The 11,637-nt window shown below is 37.8% G+C and overlaps 1 protein-coding gene across 1 annotated transcript in view; it reads right to left on the bottom strand.

The window, feature by feature from the left end:
- polr2a (polymerase (RNA) II (DNA directed) polypeptide A, 220kDa) overlaps positions 1-2,151 on the bottom strand; it is a 13,317-nt gene extending 11,166 nt beyond the window's left edge. The window contains exons 1-3 of the mRNA XM_015379502.1: positions 1,824-2,151; positions 994-1,126; positions 775-911 (exon numbers count right to left, since the gene is read on the bottom strand). Coding sequence (XP_015234988.1) covers positions 775-911; positions 994-1,126; positions 1,824-1,910 — 357 coding nt within the window. The 5' untranslated portion in view covers positions 1,911-2,151. The remainder of the gene's footprint in view (positions 1-774; positions 912-993; positions 1,127-1,823) is intronic.
- Between the last annotated feature and the right edge of the window lie 9,486 nt (positions 2,152-11,637).

The raw sequence follows: 11,637 nt of genomic DNA, 5'->3' as shown, positions 1-11,637 counted from the left end.
TATGTATATGTATATATATATATATTTTTTTTTTTTTTTTTTTTTTTTAGCTAAGGCCTAAGCCCCTGTGTTCTAAAAATTAAGTTCATGAAAGTTACAGTTATTTTACAAAACAACAAGCAAACGACAAGTCAATTGCTCCAGCAGAGAGAACCTGTGCGATGCAGAGGACAGTGTTGTATAGAGCAGCTGGTTGGTGGAACCTTCAGTTGCAATAAGGAACCAAAATGTTAGATGTTTTAAAGTCATTCTGAAAACTTTTTCTTAAATCAATGTTTCATATTTCTGATTGAGAGTGTTTTTAAGTTGTATTTTTCCTTTTATGATATTTTGTGTGTATATTGTTACTTATGTATTTACTGTGGTGATGGACCACACAAAGTCTTGTTGCTACCCTGATGGGCAACTAATATAGTGCAAATGTGCATATTTCTGGTTCACTTTCTTCATTCTAGTGAGTGAAATAACTTTATTTGTTGAGAAATGAAAGCTAATCAAATAAATGTTCAATTTAATTAATAGATGCTCTTAATTTGTGTGATTTACACTTTCCTGTCAAACATCACAGGAGTTGAGGGTTATTGACACAAAGCATAAAGTGTCATTTCGTGTTGGAAGCACCTTTAATAAAGGGCATGCTCCTCATAAGAGATTTCGGATCATGGATTTAATCGTAGAAAACAGATTTAAATTGCTGAACATTGACTTGGCTATTGTTTTTGACAGAATATAAATTTTTGCTTAGATTAACTGTATTAAAGTGAAGGCACTTACTGAATCCACCAATAGTTTGGAGCAGAAGAAGCAGACACATCGGAGAATCTTCATAATTTTGGATATGAAGCCGACATGGAAGACCGGCTTTGCCAGCTCTATGTGTCCAAAGTGGCCTGGGCATTCAGTCATGTTGCCTGAAAGAAGAAATGTGTTCAGTAGGCCAATATATCCATGATTTGTTTCAATTAAGTGATTAAACCATGACAAAACTTTTACCTGCACATGTCTGACATCTCCCACTGCGTTCTATGACCCCTTGTCTTGGATCCATAAGGCCACCGAGTTTAGGGCGACCTCCTTCTGTAGTTTCGGGGTACTTAATACCCCCTTCAGTAACTGACATCCGTTTCTGATGAAGACAAAACAATTAGATTTTATTGCTGCAATAAAAGCGATATTTTTTACTGATACCAAAATTGACTGTAATAAACTCAATCTGTTACTGTAATCAAACTCGGCTAAAATTACCTTTAAATATTTCAGAACAAATAACTAAGCTTAAAAAGTAAACACAAAGCTTGTGTAACAATAATTGTCAGTAAAACGTTTTTGTATTCAAGACAAATCCAGATTTATTTCCATATAAAAAAAAAAGATATAACATATAAACAAAACATTCATTTTACATTTTTGAAGTTTTATTTGTTATTCCAGATAACATTTCATAGTACAATGCTAAAATGGTACAAACAGAAACCAACTCTACATGTTAAGTCATAAAACTTAACTAAGATAGCAATACAGACGTTAGGGTTCAATGGGGGGGTATAGTCATCTAAATGCATGTTTAGATTAAAAGTGTTGTGCTTAAAGTTTGATTCTTTTTGCTCAACTTCCTGCAACATGCCAGTTAGCTCAAGCTCTAGCCTTCCACAGTTAGCTAGGCTAGGCTAGGCTAACTGCAACACTTTCCAGTTGCAAACAGAACCATGTCTTTGACTTAGGTGTTAATTACTTTAACCTATAAATACTTTATAATTTAATGTGTCAATTCTGATACAGTTATCGGATTAAATAGAAATCCCAACCCGAAACAGAAAACCTACAAGTTCATCTGGGCTGATGACGCCGAACTGAACTCTCTTGATCGTGCGCAATGGGCATGCGCTGTCACCGGAGGGCGGTCCGTGCATCCTGTCTATTCAAAGAGACGCGTCCTTCCTCGGCACGCCGCTTTGTGAGCAGGAACAGCCTGTAAATTGTCACCTCGACTCCGGTCGAGCCGCCAACGGTGACCGGAAAGTCTCCGAAGGCAATATCCCAGGTATCGCTGATGTCGGCTGCCTATGGAGCTGAATTATTTACCTTCAGTTCCTATCTATATAGAACGACTACCGCTCCCTCCCCTTTTCCGATTAACTCACTGGAGCGCTCTGAGCGCTTCTGAGAGTTGAGCGCTCCGACGCTCGGTTATATAGATTGGGAGCTCGCTACGGGGATGCCTAGTCATATAAACAAGGGCAGTTTTCTCAGAAGGTGGGGTATGAAACTCAGTAGTAACACGCTTATTGGCTGTTCAAGGCACCATTATGAATAAATAAAACGATTCGACGCACAGCCAATTGGAGTACACGTTACATCCACTAGCAAATAAAAATTAAAGGCGGGTGCTAAATTCTTAGGAGTTCGTTCTCATTGGCTTGCTTCATCGACAAAGTCTGACGCAAGCGATGATTTTCATGCAAGGTGTAAATATTTATGAGACACAGCTTGGATTGGTCGTTTTTGTCATTAATATTAAGGAGAGAGAAAGAAAAGCCCAATAGTGATGAAGAATTCAAGCTTTGTTAAATAATTTAATGTAGAACCTCCCATTTTCCGAGTTTTGCCGAGGCTGACCGATTCGACTTTCTTCCCTCTGAGCAAAACTAAAAAAAATCTCTGTTCTCTCGTTCGTCTCGCTCTGGATCAGCCTGGGCTCTAAGAAAAGAGGCTCAGAGCAAAGGCCTATTCATGTCGTGATGAAAAGAGGGAATATTATTAAATAACATGCAAGTTTTATACTTAAAACATCGCACAGCGGATAGGTATTTGAGATATTTTAAAGTTCTACTAAGATTTGTTTTTGTCTTTTAGTATTTTTGGGGCATTTTTGGGACTTCATCAGAAGCATCGGACTCAACTACGACGGATGGCCGAGCAGAGGAGTGGGGGCTACCGCCTGCCCGCTAGGAAACCCCCGGGAAAGCCTTAACTGTTTTTTAAGGCTAATTTCTTCACAGAACTGGATGACTTTAATAAATATGTGTTAGGTTTTTGCTTTATTTCAGGATTTTTGGGTGACTTGTTTATAGATTTGCTTTATTTTTTTTAGAAAAAAGGACAGTTTTCTCATAGGCCACGTTTCGAGTGAAAGCTGAAAAGCAATGATTTTTTTTTTGCGTTGTATTACTTTGGTGTTATTCCTAAACAACTGAAATGGTTTAAACATGTTTATGACTGATCTGCACCTCCAAAGGTAATAGTATATTTTTTATTTATTATGTTTTAATCGTTTTAAGAAAGATTCGATCTTAGTGTTTTAAATTACTTCAACCAAAAGTGTATTTTTCCACGCTGTTATGTACTTTTTTGATTTATATCCTGTCAGGTTGGCTTTGTTTTAATTTCAGGACGTATATAAGTTGTTCCCTGTTTGTGAGGCTTACGGTAATTCTCAAAGGAAGGCCCGACGGTTTAGCTTCGTGTTCAACTTAAAGTTAACCATTTTACTTTTAACTTTATACGTCTCCGCTATTACTGTTCAATTATATATGTATATATTAAACGTGTGAATAGTTAAAACACCTGTAAGCTATCAGGTCAGTTAAAAAAACCGCTAAAACGACGGTTAGCTCCCCTGCTCTGTTAGCAGCCAACATGGCGACGTTCCGACTGTAAGGCTTCTTGTTGTTAGCGGGGAAAGATGGAGTCTGGAATAATCTCTCCTGTTTAAAGAGCAGGCAAGATATGCGCTTGTCTCGTTTTCCTTATTATACGGTCGTGTTCGACGAGAAAGAGTGGCTTAGGTCGACGAACTGTCACTTAAACATCATAATGTTCTGTTATTGAAAGGTACAAGCTAGCTTGCCAGAATGCTTTGAGTGGTAAATCCTACGCTGAAGCCATTTTGTTAGCTCACTACCTGTTTCTGAGAAAATAAATAGGGTGACTGTTTAGTGTAACTAGTCTGTTATAACAAGCTATAGACAGTGTTTGAACATTAAATTCAGTCGTATTTACGTTCGGTTGTCAAATATAAATTAGATAAACCCTCTTATGTATTAAACAATAAATCGCCTTATAGTAAAAAGGGACAAAGGCGGCAGGCACAGAAATTGTAATAAACTGTGTTCAGAGAGGGACATAACACAACTTTAAATCGTTAAAAGTTCATTTGTTGTCTGTTTTCACCCTAAAAAAAAAATCCAAGTAGAGGATCGTTAATGTTATGAGACCATAATGAATTCGATTTTACAGTAAAGTGTTCTTCTGCCTCCTTACTGTTGTAATTACACAGTGTTAGCTTGATTAAATGTTTGCTAATTATGTCTGATCACTGATGATCCCCATTAATCAACCCTTGTCTTATTGTGTTACTTGCTAAAGTTTGTGTAAATAAAGAGTCTGAAGAAACGTAATGGGCGACGTGTGGATCATTATTTTACATAAGAGTGCTAATTTCTTGACTGTGAAGTGAGTTGAAATAGTTTGAATGAATGTAATAACTTGTGTATTCCTATTTTTTTGGGACCAGGTGTTCTAAAGAAAACGAATCGCTGAAGCCAAGATGACAGGAAAACAAAACTTAAATGCTCTGCATATCCACTTGGTCAGGAATGCAAAGAGGAATGCGACAGTAAATCACTTTGTTCGCCATGTGCCATGCTATACCATGAGTGTACAAAGGAGTCCTTATTGGCTCCCCCCTCTGGTTTTCACTGTGAAAAGCCTCCACAGTACAAGATATTTCACAACCATATTATTAATGTGAACGTATACGAGCCAGGAGGGCTTTAAACGAGCTCCCCCTGCTGGTGCAAATGTAGTATGAGGTTAGTGCCTGCAGCCACAGGTGCAGTTAAGAGTCTTGAAAATGATTGTAAAAGCAGCCAATAATCCAACGATTATTTGCACTGATGGTGTAGTTATGAGTAGGATGCATCTTTTTTGCACAAAATTAATCGTTGCAAAGGTTATATTGCTCAAATATTATAGTTTCGTTGCTTTATTTCCAACCATCACTCTCAATAATTTGATATCTTCCATTTCTCGTGGCTAAATATTCTGCAGACATTAGAGGGAAATAGTGAAAATTTGTCCTGGATTGCCAGCATGTTGCTTTTTTATTCCTTTATAGGGCACTCAGTGAGAGACTTTAAATATCTAAATTTCAATCAAAGAGTGCACTGCAAATAACTGAAATCTAATTAAGTCCATTTTTCTTAATATAAGTGCATTCTCTTAACTTGAGCAGCTAAGTTACACACAAAAAAATTACATTTAAAATAAGTAAAAAATGCACTCAACTATTTCAAGTGCATAATATCAAATAATCTAATTTAAGGTTAAAAATGCTCCTTTTTTACTTACTCAAATTAAGGGTAAATACACTTATCTTAAGACATTTTCACTAATTTTTAGATCTTTTTGTAGTGTGCTACTGAAATCCAGGACAAGACCTTATTACCTTTGTAACATTTAAAAAAATATGGATATTTTGATGGTAAAAAATGCATGTCAATGTAGTAACAAGAAACGCCAACTTGCCCGACTATATTAAGAAAAATAAAAGTGCTTCTATAAGAAATTCATGAAAAACACTGAGTAAAAGAAACATTTTTTTAGGTACAACATAACCTTAGAGGCTTATTAACCTTTTAACTTTACTTTTTTAACTTTTTAATTAGCTTTTTGGGCCTCCATTTGTAAAGGGTATGCAAGTGATCAAAAACAGTAACTTGCCGTATAAGGGGTTAAGTTAGTAGGTAGTTTATTTTGTTGAAAACAAAACAAACTCCTAATGAACTAGTTTTAATGCCAGGTCATGAAGTGTAAAAATAATTTTATTTCAAAGTCAATATATTTAGAATTCATATTCTCTACTTTCCTTCATGAGAAAACAAGGTTTCTGTCTGCAGTCTGATACGTTTGTAAAAAAAATAATTGCATTTGTTTGTACCTTTTTTCAAGACATGCATAAAGAATAACGATTAGGGAAACAAGATCTGGATTACATTTTGCAACATCAACATTTCCGTAACTTCAATTTTGTGTTGTTAATCTTTTATTTGCCACATCACAGCTTGGATTGAAAAAGTAAGCGTGACGTTTCTGAGGGGTTTTCATTTGGCGTTAAAATATATATGGATGTATTGTCAAACTGATTTTACAATACTTAAAGAGAGACTTTTTAATATCATTTTTTACAATGTAAAGTGATGAACAATAACAAACGGAGCCTTCTGCTCTCTGTATTTGAACCCCCACCCCCCAAAAAGAAAAATTCAGAACAATCTTTTAAGATTTTCATACAGAGCTGATCTAATTTCCTGCAGTTACACTACACCTCTCAGTTACACTACGACACCTCTCAATCAAAACTTCTTTATTGAACTTTTAAATAACTGAACGTAATAATTTTTTATAGTATTCTTTGTCAGCTGCTTCATTAAAAGGGAGTATGTTTTGATCAAAGTGATCAAGGTAGCTGGCTTAAACCCAGAGTCATTAATTGTAATGTAAGAAGGTGATAAAGTTAGGAAAACTACTCTTTAGTATTTATTTTAAATACAATACATGCAATTAAGTTTTTTTTAAACATTTTATAGCGATCTAAAATGTTAATTCAAGTTGTACAAACCCTGCAAGAAAGAAAAAATAATGGTCGTCAAATGTAAAAAAAAAAATATATATATATATACATATACATACATATATCTATATATATGAGAGGGGTTTTAACACATAAATGATTTGATTTAACAGACATATATTTTCAATGTTATGTTTGAGTTCAATTAATGTGTTAATTTTATATAAGATAAATTATTTTGATTTGTGTGGCATCGACCTAACAGCATCCATCTGTTTTAGAGTAAATATATTTTGTGTTTATATATTTTTCTGCACAACGAGTGCTTTATAAATAAAGTTAGATTAGATTGGAAATTTTTTTTTTTTTAAATGTGTTTGAGGGCTGCAGGGTCCCTCTGAACCTACAGGGGGCGCTGTTTACTGATAGTGATGGGCCTGGTGTGAGTCAGAAGGAGGAAATAAGGAGGAATGGATGCAGAGCATGATAGGAAGGGGATGATCAGATTTTATATCTGATTTATTCTAAATAAAACAACCAGAAAAATAGTTACAACTGGTTGGCTTTAGGTTAATAAAAGCTCAGTTATTTATTGATCTTTTTTATATGGTGGATAGTCTTAACTTTCTCCAGATCATTTTAAATTAGTTTTATTTTTATTTTATTTTTACTTTTACTCTGTATTATTATTGTTAGTTTGAGAGTTTTTTTGGGGAACATTTTTCTTTCAGTTTAAGCGGGGCACCAGGCTGCTGTTTTGTAATAAAAATGCATGACGCAGGATTGGAGGCATGTTTCTGAGAGCCCGCTGGAACAGGCCAACCCATTTCAGTCCACAAGAGAATGTCCTGTTCTCTGGGTGTTTGTTTTGGCTGATCTCCGCCGCTGCTGAGCGTCTTCATCTTCCTTTCATCCTTCCTCCTCAACATCCAAATGCTCTTTTGAAGCCCTCCTTGTTCTCAGGCTTTTCTTTTTAACCCCCCTCCCCTCTTTCTGTTGGCTCATTTGCAGAAATCAGTAGATGGTAGAAGGGAAGCTGAACAGGCGTGTGATATGGCAGAGGATACACCATGAATTAAAGGGAAAGATTTATATCTCTTTAGAGTCCTTTCTGTCATTTCCGGGAACTATTTGGGTGCTAGATTAATTTCTTCTGATCCCACCTCACCCTGCAATCAGATTAGTGCTAATCTTGGGTTCTTACAGTGCAGCCAACATTTGTCTGGGCAACTCTGATGCACTGAGCTCTCTACTGTTCTCGTTTTGACCTCTGGCATCCTCTGTCCTGCTCCTACTCTATCATTCTTTTCCCGTTCATTCTCTACGGATGTTTCTTTCTTTCATGCCTGTCTTTGTGAATCTACTTGCTTTATCTAGCTTTCTCTTCATAGTTGTGCAATTTCTTTTCTCCTTTCCAGGAATTCCTCACCGCTTTCAAATCCCAACCCATCTTTGTATTTGCTCTTATTCTCTATCTGCTTTAATCTGCGGAAGAGCATTAGGGCCATTAAAAAAAAGAAAGAAAAAAAAAACAGCCACTCGAAAATAGGCTACTGAATTATGCATTTATTCTGAATTAATCTCAGAATTCTTACTTTAATCTCAGAATTCTGGCTTTACTCTCAGACTTCTGACTTTAATCTCAGAATTCTCACTTTAATCTGAGAATTCTGAATTTCATCTCAGAATTCTGGTTTCACTCTCAGAATTCTAATTTTAATCTCAGAATTCTCACTTTAATCTCAGAATTCTGAATTTCATCTCATAATTCTGGCTTTAATCTCATAATTCTTACTTTAATCTCAGAATTCTGATTTTAATCTCAGAATTCTGGCTTTACTTTCAGAATTCAGATTTTCATCTCGGAATTCTGGCTTTACTCTCAGAATTCTCACTTTAATCTCAGAATTCTGATTTTAATCTCAGAATTCTGACTTTAATCTTAGAATTCTGATTTTAATCTCAGAATTCTCACTTTCTTCTCAGAATTCTGACTTGAATCTCATTATTAAAAGTTAATTTACTAAGGACTCTATTGCTGAAGCCCATGATAAATTAACACTTATAACACTATTATAACTAGCTATAATTATAACTAGCTATAATTGTATGATAATAAAATAAGAATTAGTCAGAATTCTGAGATTACTGTAAAGTCATTTTTGATTATTTTTGTCCAGCGGCCGCAATCCTCTTCTGGATTAAACGTCTGGTTCATCTTGTCTTTTATTTTTGCAGGTAAACCTCAGACATGTCTCTGGTGGCTCTTTTCCCAAATGCACATCCTAGCCCCCCTGTGGTAAATCTGATCTAGAACCACCACTGCATGTTTTTTTTGTTTTTTTTCTTAGCATGCCACCTCTTCTGCTTCACTCTAGTCTGGTGGTTTTATTTTATAATGCATTAAATTTCACCAGTTTGTGATTTTACTTTGGATGTGACAGCTATCCTAACCATCAGTCCCTTTGTGTGCCACTGTCACCGGAGTGCTATTTAAAGAGCGCGGCTTGTTTACAGTGCCGTCAGACTTGCAGGCTGTCTAGAAACAGGAAGTAGCATCACCTCAAAGTACACCAGCCAACACGCAGGCACTTCCTCCTCCTCCTCCTTATGACTACGCAGCTCCAGCAAAACAAGCCCTTAAGCTTATCAGAGAATGACGCGCCCCTCCCCTCGCAGAGCTCCCTGTCTGTCCTGAATGGTGCACATAGAACACAGCAGGGTTGTCAGCCCTCCACCGTGTCCTATGAGGCTTTCTCCTTTGCTCCCATGCCTACAGTCCTCCTCTCTTTCCAACCGTCACCCCTGCCAGCAAAGCATGCCTGAGTAGCTGCCTAGAGATGGAGCTAATTAATTTGATTTAACCATACCCTCTCTCTCTCTCTCTCTCTCTGTGTCAGTGGAAAAACCAGTCCCCCACTCTCCTTCCCTCACACCATATCAACCGCTCCCCTCCCAGATAATTTTCCACCTATCCTTTCTAGTCTCCTTTGGCAACATCCGCACACGAAAACCTTCCTGTCCTGTTCCCCTCTGCCTGTTTTCTTTCCTGTTGCCAGCGGCTCACTGCACGCCAGACAGCTTCAAGACTGAACCTACTCTCCCATACACCCGCCTGAATCCCGCTCCTCACATATTTATCTCCTCTCTACCCAAGGTTGGTTTGTGAGGCTCAGCAGCTGCAGACAAACATGCTTGTTGCAGTTCAGAGCGCCGACTCAAGCGACCTGAAAGTGGGCCTATCAGCCTCCGGTGGATAAAACTCCCTGTGTGTCACTTGATACGTTGATGGATCCGCCTACCGTGGTATAATCAGGCAAGTCTAGAATAGCTGTATGTGACGCTCTAACAGCACTCATCAGGTGACTGGGTGAAACCCTTTTTTGTGTGTTTTCCTGAGGCCTTTGAAATCTGTTCAGGACAGTTTTAAGCGAATTAAATCATCCAGATAAAAATGCAGGTTTCCATCCTTCACTGTTATCTTTCAGGGAGGGAAGGATGTGGGTTCAATCAGCAATCTTTTCACATTAGAATGAAGAAGGCGTATGATTTTTCCAATCAGTTTCCAGAAAGGGGTTGAAAAAACTTCTGTATCTCTTTAATCCAAACTTAATTGAACTGATTAATTGTTACCTTGAGGAATCTTTAGAGTAGGGTTTGGTTTTAAAATTAATCACATTTTAAAAAAGGGATCTTATACAGTAGGACTAATTCAATTCAGTTTATTTATATAGCGCCAATTCACAACACATGTTATCTCAAGGCTCTTTACAGTTCACCAGATCATACAGTCGAATTGATTCAAAGATTTATATCTAGGGAAAACTAGTTGATTGCATTGACTCAAAGGCAATCCCTCTCACTTAGCATGCTTGTAGCGACAGTGGAGAGGAAAAACTCTATTTTAACAGGAAAAAACCTCCAGCAGAACCAGATTCAGAGTGAGCGGCCATCTGCTGAGGCCGACTGGGGTTTAATCAGACAGAAGCAGAGATCCAGTAAGAAGCAGAGATACAAAAGGCTACTGTAAAAGGCGGCCCTGTCCAGGAAACACACAGCCAGGCAGACGAGCTCCGAGCCAGCTCCCATGTCTGAGGATGAAGAAAGCACATCAAGCCAGTCACAGTCAGAGAAACAGGAATACACTGAAAAAACATCTACAAACAAAGGTGTTGATGGCAGCAGCACAGCTGATATTTCTCTCCAGGATGGTGTTGCAGCCAAACAGGAACAGATGAGGCGAAGCTACTATGAGAAAAATCAGAGAGAGCATAACATTAGAGATTGAACTAACAAATACTGTAGAGTGGGTGAATAGATAGAATGAAGCAGAATGATGAAAAAGAGGCTCCTATGTCCTCCAGCAGTCTTAGCCTATAGCAGCAAAACCATAGAGACAGCTCAAGATAAAGGGCCAGTTATACTACCACAGCAGTGTGTCGCAGTGAGCTTGCCGCAGGTATGACGCAGGTATTTTTGATTTCTGCCCAGTTTTGAACCGTGGTCTGTACTATGTTATTCTGCGCAACAACGCAAGAGGGACAGTCAGGAACTAGCTGAGGTCTAGATATGGCCGAGGCAGTGAGGAAGTGAAAAAAACGCAAGGGGCAAGTTTGTGCGACAACGGAGGGACATGAGGGCGAAAAAGAGCGGGGAACCAGGTGGAAAAAGGGTCCCAGCGTTCTCGCACACCTCGCTAGTCCATCTTCACGAGACGTTTTCCACAATGGCGGTCATACAAACAAAACAAGCCTGTAAGGTACCAAACAGGAAATACGCATAGTGTAGAGCGGATGCAGATTTGACCAATCAGATGCCTCCTGTCTGTCACATAAAATTATGGAGAGGTGCACCATCTGCCTCCCATTCTATTTTTAGAAATTCTAGGAACCACTAGTAAACCTGCAGATTGAGAGTGAAGTGCTCTGTTAGCGCCATAAGGAACAATCGTATCTCTGATATAAGATGGAGCTAGACCATTTAGGGTTTTTGTGAGAAAGAGGATTTTAAATTCTATTCTGAATTCAATTGACTGACTTCCCTTAATGCCTCTCTTTTTGTTTGTG

This window comes from Cyprinodon variegatus, unplaced genomic scaffold (assembly GCF_000732505.1).
Source record: "Cyprinodon variegatus isolate N-32 unplaced genomic scaffold, C_variegatus-1.0 Scaffold193, whole genome shotgun sequence".
In the NCBI taxonomy this organism is placed as follows: domain Eukaryota; kingdom Metazoa; phylum Chordata; class Actinopteri; order Cyprinodontiformes; family Cyprinodontidae; genus Cyprinodon; species Cyprinodon variegatus.
This window is presented reverse-complemented; position numbering and strand designations above follow the sequence as displayed.